The sequence below is a fragment of the Apteryx mantelli genome, chromosome 2, assembly GCF_036417845.1.
Source record: "Apteryx mantelli isolate bAptMan1 chromosome 2, bAptMan1.hap1, whole genome shotgun sequence".
NCBI lineage: Eukaryota > Metazoa > Chordata > Aves > Apterygiformes > Apterygidae > Apteryx > Apteryx mantelli.
Window position 1 is genome coordinate 100205402 of NC_089979.1, and position 20352 is coordinate 100225753.

Genomic DNA, 20352 nt, shown 5'->3' on the forward strand with positions numbered 1-20352 from the left:
TGTGTCGACTGTGTCAGAGGCTTAGACCCAGACCGACCCTCTGACAGCAGATGCAGCCCTACAGGTCTCAGGCTGCAGGGAGTGCTTGGGGGCTCTCCGTGAGCCCTGGGCTGGCAGTCAGCTCTCCTGCAGGAGGTGTGCTGCTGTTGACGAGCTGTGTCGTCAAGTAAGGGAGTTACGGGAGGAAGTCAGTAGGCTACGTAGCATCCAAGGGGATGAGAAGGAGATAAACAGGGTATTCTTGGAGACTGTACAGCTCCAGAGTCTCAAGTCCCCACAGCAGTGGAGTTGCCAGAGGGCTCTGTGCTGTGTGAAACAGTACATCATAACACTGTAGAAGGTGGCTGGAAACTGGTCACTGCTCGTGGGAGGAGAAAGGCTCCTACTCCTCCCAAAGACTTGCAGCTGAAGAACAGGTTTAGTGCCCTCCAGGATGAGGAGGAGATTGGCATGGCTGCCAGGGAAGTACCTGGGACAACAGACCCTGTGCCTTGCCGGAACGCCCGGAAGAAGCGGCAGGTGATTGTTGTGGGGGACTCCCTGCTGCAGGGGACGGAGGCATCTATCTGCCGACCAGACCTCATGTCTAGAGAGGTTTGTGGCCTGCCGGGGGCTCGTGTGAGAGATGTCATGGAAAGACTGCCAAGGCTCATCCATGCTTCGGACTATTACCCACTGCTGCTCTTCCACGTGGGCGCTAATGACACCAAGGGCAAACTGGAGACCATCAAGCAGGATTTCAGAGCTCTGGGGATGGTGGTCAAGGGTCTGGGAGCCCAGGTCATCTTCTCCTCAATCCTGCCAGTGAGGGGGATGGATGAGAGGAGGAGGAGACGGACTTTCCAAATTAACAGCTGGCTGCGCCGCTGATGTTGGCAACAGGATTTTGGTTTCTATGACCATGGGACCCTGTTTGAAGATCGACAACTGCTTGGGAGAGATGGGATCCACCTCACAAGTCAGAGCACGTGTGTCTTTGCCAGCAGGTTGGCCAAGCTGGTAAGGAGGACTTTAAACTAGGAAGGACGGGGAAAGGGGAGAGTTATAGTGCCAGGGTAGTTGGCAGGACGCGAGGCAACAGGCACAAACTGAAACACAGACAATTCCATCTGAACATGAGGAAATACTTTTTCACTGTGAGGGTGACAGAGCACTGGAAGAGGTTGCCCAGAGAGGTTGTGGAGTCTCCTTCTCTGGAGATATTCAAAACCCACCTGGACGCGATCCTGTGCAATGTGCTCTAGGTGACCCTGCTTGAGCAGGGGGGTTGGACTAGATGATCTCCAGAAGTCCTTTCCAACCTCAACCAATTCTGTGATTTTGTGATTTCCTTTTTAGGACTGCTAAAAATCATACTTTGAATGCTGAGGTGACTAGAGAGCTGCTGCTCCCTGCTAGTTTTATGGTAGCCTATCATTTCTCCCCTTTTTCTCCAGCCACAGTAGTGCTGTAGAGTGGTCTGCAACTTACTAACCTACCTTCCCAGTAGCCGCTGCCGGATTTTAACTACTCTGGCCTGGGGTCTCCTGCAGAAGGTGATAATGCTCCCTTTTACAGGGAAAGAACTGGGAAGTAGTAGTTGCTTCATAGTCCTCACAGTAAAAGTTCAAGTGTATTACACCTAACATTTTTTCTTTTTAAGTCACCTTTAGCAAAGATGACAACACTTAAAATTTCAACTGAAGGTATCGAGAAAGCTGAAGGTAACAGGATTAGGACAGAGAAACCATTGAACACATTGACCATGATATATGTTGCTGCTTTTACAATAAAAAGCAATAAAAAGGTTACAGTAGTGAGTATATTCTGTAACCTTAGCTTCTTCCTTTTTTAAACATGAATTTACTCATAGCATACATCTAGAATATATCTAAATTTGGATACACTACATTCTAATTTGCTGCTATTTTATTTTAAAAATTAGGAAAGTGTTTTTTTATATATATTGCAGAACGAACTAATTGAGGGAGACTTACTTTTGGTGCGTATCACACCAGATGAAGACGGGAAGTTTGGATTTAATCTAAAGGTAAAACAGCAGTATGTTATTTTCAAAGGATTTATATAGATGTCATGTTTTGGCATACTATTATTTTTCATTTTTAATGTGATGCTTTGGGGAAAGCAGTATATCCTGCAGAGGTTTCTTATGAACCAAGAGTTTTTAGAAGTAGCAGCCTGATCTTTAAATGATAAAGCCACATTTACCAAAATAAGTCTCTACTAGTTCTGTGTTCTTTAGTTGTATTTACTTAGGGCATGATGCATTTCCAAAGTAGACTGCCTGTTTAGCTGCTTAAATATAAACTTGGAAACCTAATTTAAGGCATCAACTTATGGAAAATTGGGCCTCAGTGTTATAAAACAAGTTAAATAGTTGGTGCTATCCTATTGAATATATCAATAAAAAACACATTGGAAAAGTAAAAATTAATTTATGAAGAAAATGAAAATAAATGTTGATAGGCCACCCCTGTACATTTTTGACATTTCTTTCTGAAATTCCATTTAAGTAACCAGACTAGTGTGAAGTAGCCATAATATCAGTAAAATCAAGAGCTGAGTTTGGTCTTCTCACTTTGGGCATTTATTGGTGGGGCAGTGATAGAACTTTAATTTGTGTCAGGTAAAGGGAATAAGGGAGTACAGTTCTCTGGACATTGGATCCTACCTGATCCCTTGCAGGTTCAACACATTATCTAAGAATGCCATTTGCCTTGTGAGTTCAAATGCCTAATTAGGCTTGGTGGGTAGAGTTAAAATAAATGCTACATTTCATTTTTTTATTGCCTGCTGGTTAAAATGCATGGGCAAGCAGACATTGAACATCCACACTGGCTCTAATTTACTGGAAATTAATAACTGGTAGATTCAAAAGCAAAAAACCTGACACTTACTGATGAAAATTCAGTCTTACTGACCCTGTCTATAATGACACAGCATGGGCCTCATGTAACACAAACAATCATCTATTTTTGTTTTTAAATGCTGTCTACACTTGTAATATTTACAGTTGTTATTTACTTGACATTCTTCTAGGGTGGTGTAGATCAAAAAATGCCATTAGTGGTGTCACGAATAACTCCAGGATCACCTGTAAGTAAATTCCTACAATTTTTAACTCTTCCTTTGCTATTCCCTTCTACTCTCTGTTAGGTCTTTATACATAGGAACTTGGGCACCCTCAATCAATATAAGATAGCAGCTGAGCTGTTCTCTTTAGAAATCAGTTTCATCATTGGTTTCTTAAACCACAAATGAAAAGATCAGGCATTGTTAGCCAAACAAGATACCAGTAGAAAGTATGGTCTGGTTAAGCTTTTTTTTTGTCCTCCCAAAAAACATATCATGAATTGGAAAACATTTGAAGAAGGGCAGCATGCACAACTGAAGGTATAGAACAGTGTTCATAAAAGAAATGGGTAATCTGGGCATCTGCAGCCTAGAAAAAATAAACTATTTAAGGGAGATGTAGTAGAGATCTGCAGGATTAGGACCGTTGTGAAAAGGGTAGTGGGGGATTTCAGTACAAGGTCGAGGGGCTATCAAATTAAGTCAGTGAAAGTCAGGTTGAAAATAAATGAAAAGAAGTGGTTCTTCATGTATCAGATAGTAGACCTGTAAAACTCCTTGAAAAGGATGCTGTGGATAAGAAAGCTTTACATGGGGTCAGGAGAGGACTTGACAAATACCTGGGAGAAAAACCTGTTGAAGGTTACTGAATAGGCAAACCACACCAGGGTAGGGAAACCATTGGAGCTAAAAATCAGTTATAGGACAGGAGAGCACTCCGGAAAGGAATACCTGTTTGCAGTGTTCTTAGTTTGCTTATGGCTGCCACTGGAGATAGATTTCTGGGCTAAGTGGAACATTTGTCTGAATCAGTACAACCATTCTTGCATTCTTATGTTGAATTGTGAAACAATGACGGAACACCTTGATAATTTTTTTCTGAATAATTAGTCTAACAAATTTGTAATTTTGTCTAATGTACTTTCTTATTTTAATTTTTTTCCACTCATCATCTTTCAAAGTCTATTTCCCAATTCTCATAAAATATTCTCAGTGCAAACTTGATAGAACTATTCCTCACTTAATCCTAAAAATCTGGTGTACTCTCTGTATTGCAGACTCTCTTGAAATTTGGTAAGCTGTCACAGGAATGATATCTAAATGTCATGATGTAAATTGCGGTAAACAGATTGTGTGAGAGAAGTTTTCTGTCCCGTTTATGATTTTGTGGCATGACATAATTATTTGGATAGAAGAGTAATAGGAAATTATCATTATAATTTAAATTCCCTAAGTGAAAATTAAAACATTCTTAAAAAGACGCACGTTCAGCCTAGCTAATTTCTTAAAGGTCATTTGAGATGATGAAGATTATGTAGAAGAAGCAGGTTCATTCCAAAATCAGCTAAAGAAAGGAAGGTTTCCAGAGGCAGCAATTTCCTTTTGGCAGATTCAGATTGTCTTCTGAGAAGCATTGATCTGTTTTTCTCTTTGCTGATTGGAAAGGGAGTGGAAGTGGCTGAACTTCTAACTTACCTCATTTAAGTGTCTGCAGTTAGTAGGCATAGGCATAGACCCAAGTGACCAATTAGTTCTCTAGCCTGCTAAGCCACCAAGCAAGTTAAGTTATCAAGGGTCAGGAAATAAATTGGGAACTGCTATCTAATACATTTTACTCAATAGCGATGCTATAGAAATCACTTCATGTTGCAGCAAGGGGAAAAAAGATAGATACTTATTTTTAGAGTGTAGCAGTATTAGCAGTATTGTTTTCCATAAACTAAAATTCATCTGGTCTTGACTGTTTAATGAAATGTAGCTGGCACTTGAAAGTTCAAGTTTAGTGGAATGTGGAATGCATTTTTAGGTTATTTTAGCTACACAGAACCTCAGTGTTACCATTCCTTCATTGTATTTGCTACTATTTTAACTTGCTCTTGGTTTACTCATTACCCTGCAAATTGCCTTCAGGGACGCTATTCGGTAAATGCTAATATTACTTCTCAGGTTTGTAAGTCATTTTTTCTTTTTCTTCCAACAAGATCTCTGTCTCTTTGGGTGGGAGGAGGACACCAAATCTACACACTAAAATAAGGCAGTATTTTCATCCTAAAGTCTTTTCAAAGTCTCCTTCCAAAACAGCAGCATTCTAGAACACTGGAAAGATTTGGGGAGAGGACAGAATAGGAAAAGGAGGTGGGAGAGACCATAAATCTAAAGAAGAAAAATCATTTATTAGATCTGTTATTTTTAAATGGAAATCCAATACTGATTTTTTTTCCCACAATTAATATTAATATCCTAAGGTCATAAAGAAGTCATCATGACTGTAATTAATAGAGTTTCTGATTGAAAAATAGTATGCATGCTTCTTGGAGCCAAGAATGAAGTGATTAACATAAAATGAAACATCGGCTGTGTCAGTAGGATAGGAAGCCTTTGACATAATTGTCTGGAAAAGCTTGGTATCTGAAAAATCTACAAATTAGGCTTAAATGGCAGGAATTAATTCCCTTTCAAGATATATTTTATACAGTTGGATGATTCAAGCAAGAGAGATGACTAAGACATTAGCATGTCATATGGTTAACACAGTTTCTTTGAGCATAGATGTTCATCTCTCCTTGTAATAAAGAATAACAGCCAGCAACCAGCCAAGAAATCTAAATTAAACACAAATATAGGAGATCCAGGAACCTTTCCTTCTGTATTCTTCTTGACTTCTTGCTGCTCTCAGGCTGGTCTGATAAGGTCTGTATGACTGATATGGTCTATATATCATTTATCTTTTCAAATATGACTAACAGTAATATCTCAGAGTAATAAATCAATCGTTCATAGTTGCATTCTTCAATGTTACCTTCAGAAAATGTACCAAGTTTGGTAGGTGCTCTTCTGAGGAGCTGTGAATACCCAGCTAAATCAATGTTCACAAACATCATGGCTGTTGTAAATTCCATTCTTCCTCTATTTGCATTTCTTTGTCTTTTGTTCATCATTTTTGATTTTCCCCATTTTTCATTATTTTCTTTCCTCTTTCTTTAGAAAAAGTTGAGGAAGACTCTTTCTTGTTTTTTTTAAGCAGCTTTTCTGTTTGGGTTTTTTCTTCCTGCATACATTCCTTTTTCTCTCTTTGCCACCTTTTTTTTTTCTTTTCCTTTTTTGACACTGCACATTTCAAGTTTTCTTTCCTCTTTTACTTTATTCGCTGGCACAGATAGTTCCTGACTTATTTTCTTCTTCATACTCTCTTCTACTTTTTTCCTGCATTTTTCCCCCTGTTGGTTCTGTCATCACCTCTCCTTTCTGTCGTCTCCCGTTTGTTACTAGGTGATACAGTACATCACTGATAAACTTACTTCAGAAGCTATCCATGCTTTCTGTAAGGCATAATTAGGATCAGGAGGAGAGGGCTAATCATAACTCCTTGTTCACATTTTGTTTTTTGATAGAGCACATGGGATAAATAAAGTTCAGAAAACCGGTGCTAGTGTTAAAGATGGGAAGCAATTATGAATAAAGTATAGCAGGCTGTAACAGAACACATCGTATTCATATAAAGCATATAAAATGGAGTGTATGTCTAAGGACATCACTCTTGCATAGCTGGGCGTTTCCTAGACAAAATAAAAATCAGGACAACAATGAAAATAAAATTGTCATGCTACTTGGCACTCTTCAAAGGTTGTGGAATCTTGTTCACTCATTGTCTGACTATGGCTTGAATTACTTTGTATTGGACCTGGAGCAAAGTATACTCAGAAGCATGACAGGAAAAAGCCGAACATACCCTTGAGGTTAGCAGCTAATCTAATCCAGGACAAGAAGATGTCAGTAATGTGAGTTTTAATTTGGAACGGGGGCAACTCACTCCCCAAAGTGAGCTTGGGGAATGTCATGTTACGTAGATTACATTCGATTTCCAAACATGATTTTTGAGGCTTTTTTCAATACTTACTGCATAAAAATTGAAGCTTGTTTTCTAAATAAATCTGTTATCTTATGTGCACAGAGTCCTTTTTTGAGAAATTAATTTGCAAATAGGTTTAACTATTGGCTATTCAGACTCAGAGTCTGAAATGTAGATCTTTAAAAGCAATCTGGTGATGGCTATTTGATTAAAACCAAATCTTTTTATAGCTATCAGTATGCTGTCTGAATTGTTTCTCATTTTCATTGGGAGGCTTCGAAGCCATTAACACAGCTTTAGATCTGAATCCTTTGATAAAAATTATGATACAGAAGATGACTTTGTCAGGATAACTCTGAAGACTTTGCTTACGTGATGAACTTAATACCCTGATTTGTTCCTCCTTGCGTGACTGGATACAATGGCATTAATGTGTTTCTTTGGTCTTGAAACAGGCTGATAAATGCATTCCAAAACTGAATGAAGGTGATCAGATAGTATTAATTAACGGCCGAGATATCTCGGAGCACACGCATGACCAGGTGGTAATGTTTATAAAAGCCAGCAGAGAATCTCACACAAGAGAGCTTGCGCTTTTAGTCAGGCGGAAAGGTAACTGGATTAATTTTATTTACTTTTAATGTGTTTGAGACTGTTGCACTCATGCTTGGTTGTATCCCCTCTTCTGTTTGCATAAATGTGTTCTCAGTGCCCTGGAAACAGCTGTCTGTGCTAAAAAGTAGACCTCCCTGCATTTGAATTTCTAGCATAAATTGTTTTAACAGTAGCCTCTTACCATTACAACAAAGAACGTATCAAGTTAGAATTTCTCCTTAATTTAAACTCTACAATCTGTAAGAATAAATGGTTCCCTGAAGAAGTTCTTCTTTCTTAAGTGTAGGATAATTTAATTAATACTTAGTTCTATGTTTGTAAATACCCATGCTTTATTTCACAGCACAATTATGCAATAAAACATAAAATAAATCAAATAGACATTTTTTTCATTCTTATAATAAACGTTATGAGCTTGATGACCTGTGCTGGCTACTCACCAAGCTGCTGTCAGCAAACAAGAAACAGTCTCTGATGCATGTAGGATCTTAAGGCTTTGTATTTTAAACAGAGTCTTGTTTAGACACCACATTTCATTCAAAGGACATTGTTTTAACTTTTGAGTTACTGATATATACTGGCTGTGGATGCCTCAAGGGCTCTGGAACTCATAGCCCAGTTGCCTGTCTCCAGGGACCCATCCTGCTCTCTCATACTTGCTCTGTATTTAAATGTAAGCAGATTCCCAGGAGCTTTTGGAAGTTGTGAAACTTCTGGTTTGTAATTTACTTTCTAGGAGCTGTAATAGACCTTAACTAACACACATGCTTATGGAAGGATTTTGCACAGAGTTTCTGATTACACTGCCAGTTAGAAATCTGCAGTGATTTGATTATGCGTCACTAGGGAGCAGGAGGGAAGAAAACAACCTAAATGTTATGCTCCTCTGCAACATTTACTCCACTTTAAATTTCATAGGTTTCTAGGAAGACAGATGGGCTCTTGGTCTTGTTTTCCCTGAACACAGTCCTGCTCCTATTATGCCAGGCCTCTCTACTGGCACTTTGCAGTATTTGGTCTTTCCTTAACTTTACTAGTCCTATGCCTACTTGCAGATAGGAGAAGTCTCTGCTCTTTACTAAAGGCAGCCTGTGGCCCTATGTCAATCATTTGTATAGGCATGAGTGTTAACAGCTCCCTGTTTTCTGTAGTCTGGCAGGTGTGAGCTATTCTGATCACTGCAGAGAACACCTGTAGATGGACACCTTCAGTGATATGATGGCTTTCACAGAGAGACAGTGGTTCTACTCAGTTCATAAGTTCAGAACATTAATTATGTTCTAAAACTTTTCAGGCAGAAATTATTTGTTTTTTTACCATGGTGGACATTGTGAGCCATTAGCCTGTCAGACAGTTCATTCAGTAAGACTAGGCTGCAGCAAGAAACTCATCGTGCTTGGATGTCGGGTTCTTGCCCTCATAGTTAGGTTCCTTGAGGAGTTTCATTTTTGCAAAGGCTATGAGGGCCTGTTACTACTAGTAGCTTCTACAGTAGCTTAGTCCATACAAAAGTGCTATTGAATCTATTGCTGATATTTGCTTTCTGTAGTCTACTCCAGGCCTCTTCTTTGTAAACTTTGTCCTTACAATCTGGTAAATTTTAATAAAAATGTGTTGCAAACACACTAATGCTGTATGTAGAGGATTTTAATTTTCTGTACATGTTCCAGTAGTGAAACAGTTTGTGGAGCCCAAATCAGAAGATGAAGCTGATTCCCAGAATCTCCCAGAATCTCTTCTTCCTAACTATTCCAAATATGGTGATACACTGGAGGAGTCCATGGAACAGCTAAAGAAAGGGCTGGCAAGTGGGACAGTCCTTATTCAGTTTGAGGTAGGTAGGTAGTATTCAGTTCTCAAATGCCATTAATACAGACCAATAGCTGTGACCAACAAGTAGTGTAAAGACTTAAATATCTTTGAATTTTTATTGGTTGTGTTCAGTCTTATCCCAAGAGAGCAAGTGTATGACTTGTCCATCAGTCTCATGCTTCACTACTTAAGGTAGGGGAGAGTAAGTTACCGGTCTTGCATAAAACATCATCTACTTAGAAGAATTTGTTTTAATTTACAGATTTCTGACTCAAGTACCCAAAGCTGACTAATATATATTTTTTATTTCTTTTATTGGGTAGAATAGTGAAGTTTTGACAGTGGTCAGTCTTTTGTAATTTGTTTCTTTTTCAGTGCTACTCAGTGAAATTTCTTAAACAACTTTTATACCCTTAGATTAGTTCTCATGTTTTACCTTCTTTGATGGAATAACAGCAGCAACTTAACTGTTCCTGCTCTTCTTTTCCTAGAGGTTTATATGGAAGCGTTGGAATATAATTTCTATTTGAAGGATAGTTTGGAAAGTCCAGTTCTGTGGTGTTTTTCCCTGGTGTTCTAAAATGCTAATTTTTATGCCTTGGGCAAAATACTTTCTAGGTGAGATTCCCCCATATATAGGATGAGATTTAGGAGCTGCTGTATAGATTAATTCATTAATGTTTGTTCTTCAACATGTTAGCAAGGAGTGCCATAGAAAACTGACTAATAAAATGTTTGTGTAGTTTATTAAATTAATTCCTTCACTGTTAACATAAGAAATTGGAAAAGATAATTTTGGGTTGCCTCTCCAGTGGAGAGGTAATACAGTGTAAGTATGTTTGTGTTCCTTTTACTGTTGGGAGCCCAAACATTTATAATAACTTTAGAGACCCCTGGTGGTTAGAGTTTATTAATGTTATATCGTAAGATATGGAGTAATCTTTTTCTGAACCTGAAAACCTGTAGAAAAGCAATGCATTTTTTCCAGTTTTGATATTTTTCCTTTTTTTGTTGTTAAAAATACCGTAAGATTTAATGGTGGTGACTGAAGAGTCGGTTTGATTTATTGTATAACCACTTCTTTTATGATGTCTATTCTGTTTCCAGGAAGACTTTTGAGAGTTAAGATTCCTTTTTTTTTTTTTTTTTTAGTTTAAGGAATTTTAGACTTCATGGTTCATATCAGCTTTCCAAAAACCACAATGTTGTTTGCAATCTGCGATAATGATGTGTCTGTTAGTTACTGAACAGTAACTCCAAAAATATGAAATAATACTTTACTTCTCTAAATGCTGGGAAGTTTTTAAGGGAATCTTCTATGTGATTACTGTTGTAGGTGAATTCACCTATTATTACTGGATTAATCTATATAAATTCTCTAACCCTTTTGAAACTATAATATCACTTAATGTAAAAACCCCATATAAACATCTTTACTGTCAGTTTTGGGGCAGGGGGTTGTTTACAAAATCACTAATAAATGTAAGTTTAGGAGTAAGGCTTAGTCCTTTTTTATTTTATTATATTAGTCGCTAACTCATTTTAAAATTAATGTATCAGTGGATACATCTAATAAACTAAGTGGCAGCTTAGTGGCCTTCTTTCTTTGCATTAATTGATGTTTTAGTGCTCCTCAGAAGTAGAGAGCATTGCAGTGTCACCTCATCACTGTTGGTAACTCCCAAACTCTCTGTTCATATTAGTAAAACAGTAACTAATTAGCCAGTATACTTTGATATATCAAGTTTTTCCAGAATATCTTCCTCCTCTGTTTTATTTCCACCCAAGCAGAGTTTAAGAAGTCTGTCTATGGCAAATGAATTTTAACCAAGCAACAATAATGAAAACCCAGAATTGTTATCTTAACATTAATTTATTCTTTTGTGTCTTCCACAAAACCCAGAAATCTCAACTTGGCTCTATAAATTAAAATTTGAATTCTAACTGCTAGGTGGTGTTTGGTTTTTGTATATATTATTAAGATCTCTCCCCAGATGACTTCTTCCCTTGTTTATGCTGTTCAGGCCAAAAAAAAAGTGTGGTGAGCTGTGATGCTGAGCATTAGGGTTCCATAAACCTTACAGTGGAATAACCTTTTTGTGTGTTATTCCCTCTCCCTTAACCTAAATAGAATATTTTTCAGCATCCTGTTGGTTTTGCTTCATTTTGAGTGGAACCATGTTCTAGTTCTAAATCCTCATTACACTGTAGGATATAATAAACTCTTTAAGTGTTCAGTGAAGTACTTAACTCTGGCATGACCTAGTTAATAATAGAATTATAAGTGCCTTCCATCTGAATGTAATACAATAAAAAAATCAATTATATCATTGCATTTCTTTAATTTTTTTCCAGTACCTTCTGTTGTCTTATACAATACTCTTCATGCATTCTGACATTAGAACTTATTTTTGGTTATACACTTTCATGTCCACATATACTCCAGATAAAGTTTGCAAGGTAGGGATTGGCCCAAAAGGAGGACAGTTATCTACTAAGAGATTATGATATATTGAAGCTTTGGTTTTTTTGAAGTACTTGCAAGATTGAATGTGATGGTTTTCATCCAGAAAGTCAAAGTTTGTTTGAATTTTTTTATTACAGTTGACTCGAGGAAATATGACTCTCTAACTGTTATATTTTTCTTCTTCCGGTGTGTTTTGTTGCTCGCTTCTTCCACCATCATCCTCAGTTTCTCTTCTAGCCCATAATTCTGTGGTATGTTATGAGAAAAAGTAAGCCTTGTAGGGAAACAGTTGTATTACAGCAATAACTCACAAGTTTCCTTGCTTTCTCCCCCCACCCCCAGAATTCATTTAGAGATGATGGACTAGCTAGCAATAATAGAAATTCTTTTCATCTGTTAAATAAAAGAATTCTCAGGTGAAATTTGCAGGTGGCTAGGAAAATGATTGAAGAAAAGAATTTATAACTTTTTTCAGTCTATGCATCTTCATGTGAATTTATTTAATTTTTGTATAGCATAACTGTATTCCTCAAATTCTTATCTTTTTTTTCATTCTTTATTGCAGCAACTTTATAGAAAAAAGCCAGGGTTGGCTGTTACATGTGCAAAGGTACCTCAGAATATGGACAAAAATCGATACAAAGATGTTTTACCTTGTGAGTATTAAATACAGACTTTCTGCCTTTTTTGATTTAGCCTCTAAATGATGCTTTACAAAACTGCTGTATTGAACTTTTGAACTTTCTGATTAAAGATTCCATTACATAATCAGTTATATAACCGTTCATTTGATTTTTATAAAAGGTGATCTATTTTACTTTGTACTCTGCTGTTCGTGCATTTGCAATTCCTGTGTTTGACTTAAAAGGGCGTAATAAAGCATGTCCCTCAATTGTTAATTTGATTCCCTCTATTTTATTTTTTGTGTGCAGATGATGCCACAAGGATAATATTGCAGGGAGATGAAGATTACATTAATGCGAATTACGTGAATGTAAGTCAGAGACCTCCATATGCACAATTTCTATATTACAATAGCAGACTAAACTTGGCCTTTTTAAGGGATAAGGGGCTTGCATTTGATTTTTTGGGGGAATTCATAAACAGTGTAAAAGATGTCTCTCTCATGTGAAATAAGTAGCCATCCTGACAGTGGATTAAAGCACATGGAATCCATTAGGATATCCACAGGGTCTTTAACCAATAAAAATTATATATTTTTTCATACACTGCATCACATAATTTGGTGGGATTTTAATATTTATCTGCTTATATAGACCTGAGAAAATGAGTAACACTTCAAACAAAGCTTAAATTTTTATATTATTGTTAAGGAAGATTGCTTTCAGTTTTTTTCTTATGGTTGCCAATAATCATGAATTCATTTCATGAAGTGATTAAATCTCTTTTGTAGCTTTTTCTTAGTTACGGAAAGTTTTTTCATGTTGAAGCACAGTCTTGTAGAATAAAAATATTTTAACGTTGCTTAAAATAGATCTGTTACCAAGTTAGACTTCTGAAAAAAGAATCCACTCCACAGAATCACAGGAAACGACTGAGCGGTTCTTGTTTGTCAGATACATTTTCCAGTGTGGTGTTTTTCCCATAGTCTTCTATTGTATATTTAAAATGTGTATCTTTTAAAATTTGCTTGCTGATTTTGAATATTTAGGGCCAATCTTTTTCAAAAGGTGGATGAAATTGTCATTTTGATCCAACTCAGATCAATAGCTCCTTCTGTAGAATGTTTTTCTCTTTATTTTGCAAATGCTTAGATTTTTCTCATATAGCTCAAAACAGAGCCTCTCCCTCTAGAATCACTCACGGCCTACCAGCCATGTTCTGATGGGTCCAGATGAGAAACCAGAGATCGGATTGCCATAATCATGTGTAGACTGGAAGGCAGGGAAAAGGAGAGGGGAGGGAGTGATGAAGATACGTTTGTGTGTCAGATTCATATGTTAAACACCTAAATCACAGAATGAACTATTAACTTACTCTGTCTAGTACCAGTTAATACACAACTTTTGCTGGTGTACCTTTGCTACACTTTGCAATTATTCCTTACTAAATATTAAAGAAAATTTAGAATGCTTTTCAGTTTCAAAATTTCAAATTTATTTTCAAATCACTATTAATCAACTCTTCCTAGTTCAGGATGAAGGACTGTAGTATCTATAATATTTCTGTCTATGTGCCTTCTTGTTCTCTTAGGGAGTGCTTAGGACAGCTTTGTAGATACTTCACTGTAAAATTAAATACCAAATTGGGAGCTTCTAGAATAAGATCAGATAGAGGGATTCTCTTGATAGAAGGACTAAGTAAAGCAAGAAATCTGAAGCCTGAAGCCACCATGCTAACAGGCACATTGTCATCTGTTTTTGTAATTTAATGCGGTAATGAAGAATATATATATATATTTTTTTTTTTTTTTTGAGATAAATATCTTAGGTCAGCACAATGTAGGAGGGCTTTTTTAGAGATGAATTGCCCGCTTCTGCAATTAATATGTAGAGAAGGAATAAACATCAAGCACACTTAGCCTTAAAATGAAGAGGGAAATGCCAACATGGGACGGACAGGTGTAAGCTGGACTCTACTCAGTGGTACAGTGTGGGAGGTGGGTCATTTCAGTGAAGTTGTCACTGCTACCTTCCATATATCAATACCTGGCTTTCTTCATGCTAGAGGGACACTTCGTTTCAATTCAAATCAGATCAATTCAAATTATTTCAATTCAAATAAAGGCTTATTATTTTTAATGGAACAAAAGCAGTAATTGGCACACATCCAGATATAACTAGAGTTACAACCAAGCAAAGATGCACAGGTTACAGAATACCTAGCTGTTGGTATTCAAAAGGGTTGGGTTTTATTTTATTTTATTTTACTTATTTATTTATTTTACTGGAGAAGGCCAAATTGGGTGAAGCTGGAAAAGGTTTTTGCCCTCTTCATGATGTCAGTAACACAACATTGGATTTGAACAGTTATCTTTGCAATTAAATAGATATCCTGTTGTTTGGGAAATCTTAAAGTTTTTGTACTGTGCTTATTACTTTGAAGATGATTTCCACTTGAGTTGAAAATACTGACTTGTATTGAACTGTAAAGTAAAAAAAGACATACATGCACAAGTACAAAGTTGCAGCTTACATTTTTTGATGTTTTAAATAATTATTCAGAAATTATCAAATATCAAATTATGATCTCGATAATCTTATTACTCAGCTTGCTTTCTTAATCTTTTTTCAACTTCCTCTGTATGAAAGAAATGCTGAATAAAACAATAGCACTTTGTTAGCGAGAGCAAACTTTACATAGGGCTTTTCTTTCTCTTAACAGATGGAAGTTCCCACTGTGGGCATTGTGAACAGGTACATTGCTACTCAAGGACCTCTTCCACACACTTGTGCACATTTCTGGCAAGTAGTCTGGGATCACAAGTTATCACTGATCATTATGTTAACAACCCTCACTGAACGAGGGCGGGTGAGTGTGTTCAGAAACTTTGTACACTGAAGACCTATGCTATGCCTTTAAGCTTCTTTTCCACTGTTATGATTAAATAACCCCCAAAAAGGCCAGCTTGTTGTGTTGAATCATTTCTCTGAAGGCCAGGCTTTCTGAATTACTTAGAGGAACTGTTTGGTTTGTTTTGCAATGCTGCTTTAAAAACAAATCTACAAACCAGCTATCTGGTGAATGGAAATCACTACATTGACTCCAGTTTTGCTGGTCAACCAATCACTGCATGTTGCCCTGCTATTGGGAGAACTGGACTCCATGTTGCGGGTGCTCTCCCAAAGAATTCAGCTGGCATATGTCTAGGAGTATTGAGCAGGCTGAGCAAAACTTAGCAGTGTGGCTCCAGACTTGAATCTGCCATTTTAATAGCTATTAGTTTTAGTATGCTGATGGGCCTACTTAATTTTATTTGTTGTAGGTTCTCTTCCCAAAGATTGCTTTGATATCTCTGTTGATTCTCTTCACATAAATTCTCACATTCCATTGATTTCAGTGTAATACGGGGAAAATTAAAACAGTCTGGTGTATTCTGTTATATTTTGATTTAATGCATCTTTTCTAGTTTTAAAAGTGAAGCTGTTAGATTTTTGACATATGTAAAGTGATTGCTTTTAAAGTTTTGGAACCTAAAAACTGAACAGTTTTTAAGATGTGGGGAAATTAACAACTTCTATGTATTATCGCTATAGTTTTTAATCTGTACTTCATATGTGATCTATCCTACACTATCAAATTTATCTTGCATCCCAGTCAAAAAACAATAGCTTTGGAAAAACAGGTTATTTGAGAGTGAATATTTGAAGTTGTAGACAGCATAACAATTGAGAAGTAAGTAGCATCACTTAAAAAAGTGGGGGGGGGGGGAGAAACACCCCAAGGTAATTCCTCAGTAAAATATATGTGAGATGCATGGAAACTGCAAAGTAACAAATTTTACCTGTGGTTAGATTACATAGTTATTCACAGGATCGGTTATTACTGAACATCCTCTGGCATCCCCTCATCTTTTCTCTGTATTGCAGTAGAAATAGCTTCCTGCTTTCCTTTTCTTGTTGTGTTGGGGAAAAGCATGGGTCAATACTTTTCTATAATGTGCCTGGTGAGTGGGAACCTTCAAAATAATTTGCTGCTAACATTTAACTGTCTTGCTTTTTGCATTTATACATCACACTTCTCCCCTGCACCCTCAGCTTTCATTACTTTCTATTTTCTGGCCAGTTTGTAGTGAATTTTCAGGGATAGCAAAGATTTATGTTCTTGACAGAGTAACCCCACCGCCAAATGTCAAGCTTTTTCCCAAACTCTGGAGGCTTTATAATAGTCTAGAATATCTCTTTCGAATGATGTTACAAGATTTGTATCACAGTAGAAGGAACTTTTTTTTCTGATAATGTTCCTTTTTAGAGACAGCTGCACTATTTTGGCTTAAATTTAAAGGAGAAACTATTTCAGATAGACAACTGTAGTAAAATTTTCAGGCATAATGATCAAAATTTGGCTTTTTTTTTTTTTTGTGGAAACTGAGCCCTAAAATAGGAAGAATGAAGAAATTTTAACATTTCAAAATTTCCAGCTTCAACCACTGTGTGTTAGTTCAAAAAAATTGTTTGTACAAGCAATGTCATTAAGTGGATAAGGACTCCAAATTAACAAAAGGTGAAATATGAACAGATTGGGAATACCAATTTGAGCCTGTGGGGTGGGTTGTTTGTTTTTGTTTCATTTTGTGTTTTTTATTATTAGCTAATAAAAACTATTAAAATGTGTAGGCAGTAGAGAGGACAGTTATATCTCAGCTGTTTTATCATTGCATGTGGGTGTGTGTGTGCACCATTTTCTCTATAAGTGAGCAAGTTTTGTTCCAAAATACTTGTGGAAATATAACTCCCTGCAAAAGTATAGAAGCTACCAAAAAAACCCTCAAACTTAACTTAAGAGCAGTTACTAAGAGAGGAAATTTCTAAAATTTGTATGAAGCTGAACATAATTTTAAAGCTAATCAGTATCTTCCAGGGAAGCTTAACCAGGTTGCCTTGTGCAATTCAAAAGCAGTGTATTCACTGCATAGCAGAGGTGTTACTAAGAAGCAACCTGACAAAACATATAAAAGGCAGCAGCTTTAACTGAACTGGAGACCACGTCCACAGCATGCCAAACTCCTTTTACATATGCTGTATCTTACTGATCCAGTGAAGTTCCTTGCGGTTGCCTGGAGAAAGATTCATCACAGTTCAGGATGCTGGTGGCAACTTCTATAAAGGTTTTTACATAGTGGTTTGAGCAGCTTATTTCCTTTAGGGTTATTGTAGTAGGCAGTGCTGAGAGAAAACCTGGACTCACATGTTCCAGGGTTTTTTTGCTCTTTCTGTTGACATAATGCCTGGCAGCATTTACCTCGTAGCAACTGACATCTTATGACTACTTCATGAAACTGTATACCAGTCTCAGGTTGAGTTTTCCACTGCAGTGTTGTGCAAGACATAGTAGCTCTGATATTCAGTTCAGTGTTTGTGACTAAATGTGAATTAGAAATGTGTTCACTTGACTCTGCCCTGCTTTTCAAGTCAAACCATTTGAGTAGAGCAGTAAAGAGAAGTAGATGCCAGAAAAATTGTTGGTTTTGAAGTGTAAATCCTCCAGAAAGTGGGAGAAGAGCTAGACTGGTCTGCCTGCATATCCAGACAACCTGTAGAGGCTGGATCTTTTTAGCTGCTGGAAATTTGAGTCAGGGAAGGAGGAAAAACTGAGTCTCTGCCACTAACTCTGGAAAGAACACAAGGTGAGTTTGTCAGCATGATTGGTAATAGTTTTAGTATAAAGGGTCTTTGATGTTGTCAGGGTTTTGATTCTGAATGAAAGAGAATAGAGGGAAATTCTGATTGTACAATATATTACAGAAGGGGAAACAAGGAAGGGTATGCATAAGGAGCAGTATATGACTGAAGTGGTGAACTAGGAAAGCTACCTTGGCAGTGGTGCTTTTGTAATGATACTGGTGGGTCAAGATCACATTTGTAAAGGCCGATAAAAGGATGTTCTTGTAGTTGAATGAGAACCTCTCCTATTTTTCTCTCTCCCTTTCCTTTCAGAGGAAAGGGATGTTCTTATTCAAAATAACCATCCTGACACATCTCATCCAAATGAAAAATTGGCAGCTCCTTTAAAAAGGCCCCTTCAGAATATGTATTAAGTATTTTTTCCTGAGCAGTCATGATTGGGGCTTTTCAGCTGATTAAAATGGATGGTAAAGCCATTCCTTGCCAGAACACAGAAACAACAATCACAGATCACCAGTGTATCACAGGTTTTCGTAGAAAGGCATGTTGCACACTCGCTGATATGCCTATCCCATTTAACACGGCTTCTTAACACTTCTGGAATTGTATGTAATGCTTGAAGAGACACATTAGTTAATTATAAGACTTCCTTGTACGTACTTGCATGCACACAAGCACCCACTAAAGTTAATGGCATTAATGTCGCTAAGCCTGGACACCATGGTTCTGTCTTCAAAGAATATCTCATTTTTAATATATTTAAATATGTATATATGTAATAAAGTGTCTTTGGGGGCGATATCATTGTTCATATGAGATTTCAAAGTAGCACTTAAATATCTGAAGCCCAACTTGTATTTTTCTGAAACAAATTTCACCAACTTAATTGTTTTGCAAAAAGAATTTTGCAAAATATTTTTGAACTAACAAAAACATAGATTTGAATTTCTTTCAGAGGTTAAACAGTAAATATTGCACTTTAAGGTTATAAATAATGTCAAAAGTGATGGTGTTATGCATGTAAAAAGTCACCATTGTTTCATAAAATTTGAGAATAATTTAAGGTTAGAAGGGACTTCTGGAGGTATCTGGTCAAATCTTCTGCTCAAGGCAGGGCCAGCTTTGAAGTTTATTCAAGTTGTACAGGGTAATGTCAGTAAAGTTTTGATTATTTCCATGGATGGAGATTCCACAGCCTCTTAAGGCAGCTTGTTTCAATGTTTGACCAATCCTCACTGATGTCGTTTTTCCCATATCTAATCATAATTGCCTGCTTTGCACCTTTTGTCAGTCGCCACTTGTCCTTTAAGTGTGCACCTTCAAGAAAAGTCTGGCTCTGTCTTCACTATGACCCACTATTAGGTATCTGAAGAGAGTAATAAATTCCCCTCTACTCTTTTCTTCTTAAGAAAGAACAAATCCACCTATTTCTCCTCCTACATCATGCTTTGAATAGTTGTTTTCTGAGATGGCTGTGAAGTAGTACCAGACAGAAAGCTTTCATCTGGCACCCAGTTTACTTGAATTTTTATTATAAGTGACTAAAACACAAGTTTATAGAGAATTTGGCCTGTGGTGTCCTGTGAATTTCCGATTTGGATACAAAGACCTCATCAACAAACCATCATAGTTTTTAGGCTGCTCTTTGAATTACCTGAAGAATAACATAGGAGGGGTAAGTTAGGATATGGAAGTGTCTGTTTCAGTTCCTGATATGTGCTTGATTTTGTTTTGTCTTTACAGACCAAATGTCATCAGTATTGGCCTGATCCCCCAGATGTAATGGAATATGGCAACTTTCGTGTCAGATGCCAGTCTGAAGATTGTACGATTGCATATGTTGTTAGAGAAATGGTGATTACAAATGTTGAGGTAAATGCCTGTTGTCTTTGTCTCTAAGCAAGCTGAATGAATATGTGTGTGTGTGTACAGATGGGTAGATACAGACTTTGTGTGTATATATATATGCACATATATATACTTTTTTTATTTACAAAAATGTCAATCAATGTAGTGTAATTGTTTCTTCAGGAGTTCCTCAAAAGCATACTTTGAGTAAACTATAAGTTTGTTAGCTCTTTAAAATACTAGGAATAAATCCATCATATATCATTGTCTGTTATTGTACAGTTCTAGATTACAATAGGTATCCATTATGCTCTGCAGGCACTGTAATAAGCTTCATAAAGAAGTTTATTGCTTTACAGTAAACTGTTTTGCGGTCACTGACT

At 36.9% G+C, this 20352-nt stretch overlaps 1 protein-coding gene across 1 annotated transcript in view; it reads left to right on the forward strand.

Moving 5' to 3' along the window:
• The window catches only part of PTPN3 (protein tyrosine phosphatase non-receptor type 3), a 190649-nt gene that overhangs the window by 157618 nt on the left and 12679 nt on the right, over positions 1 to 20352 (forward strand). The window contains exons 17-24 of the mRNA XM_013952828.2: positions 1952 to 2029; positions 3040 to 3096; positions 7378 to 7534; positions 9208 to 9371; positions 12382 to 12472; positions 12749 to 12810; positions 15162 to 15308; positions 19865 to 19993. Of these exons, the coding sequence (XP_013808282.2) occupies positions 1952 to 2029; positions 3040 to 3096; positions 7378 to 7534; positions 9208 to 9371; positions 12382 to 12472; positions 12749 to 12810; positions 15162 to 15308; positions 19865 to 19993 (885 nt within the window). The remainder of the gene's footprint in view (positions 1 to 1951; positions 2030 to 3039; positions 3097 to 7377; positions 7535 to 9207; positions 9372 to 12381; positions 12473 to 12748; positions 12811 to 15161; positions 15309 to 19864; positions 19994 to 20352) is intronic.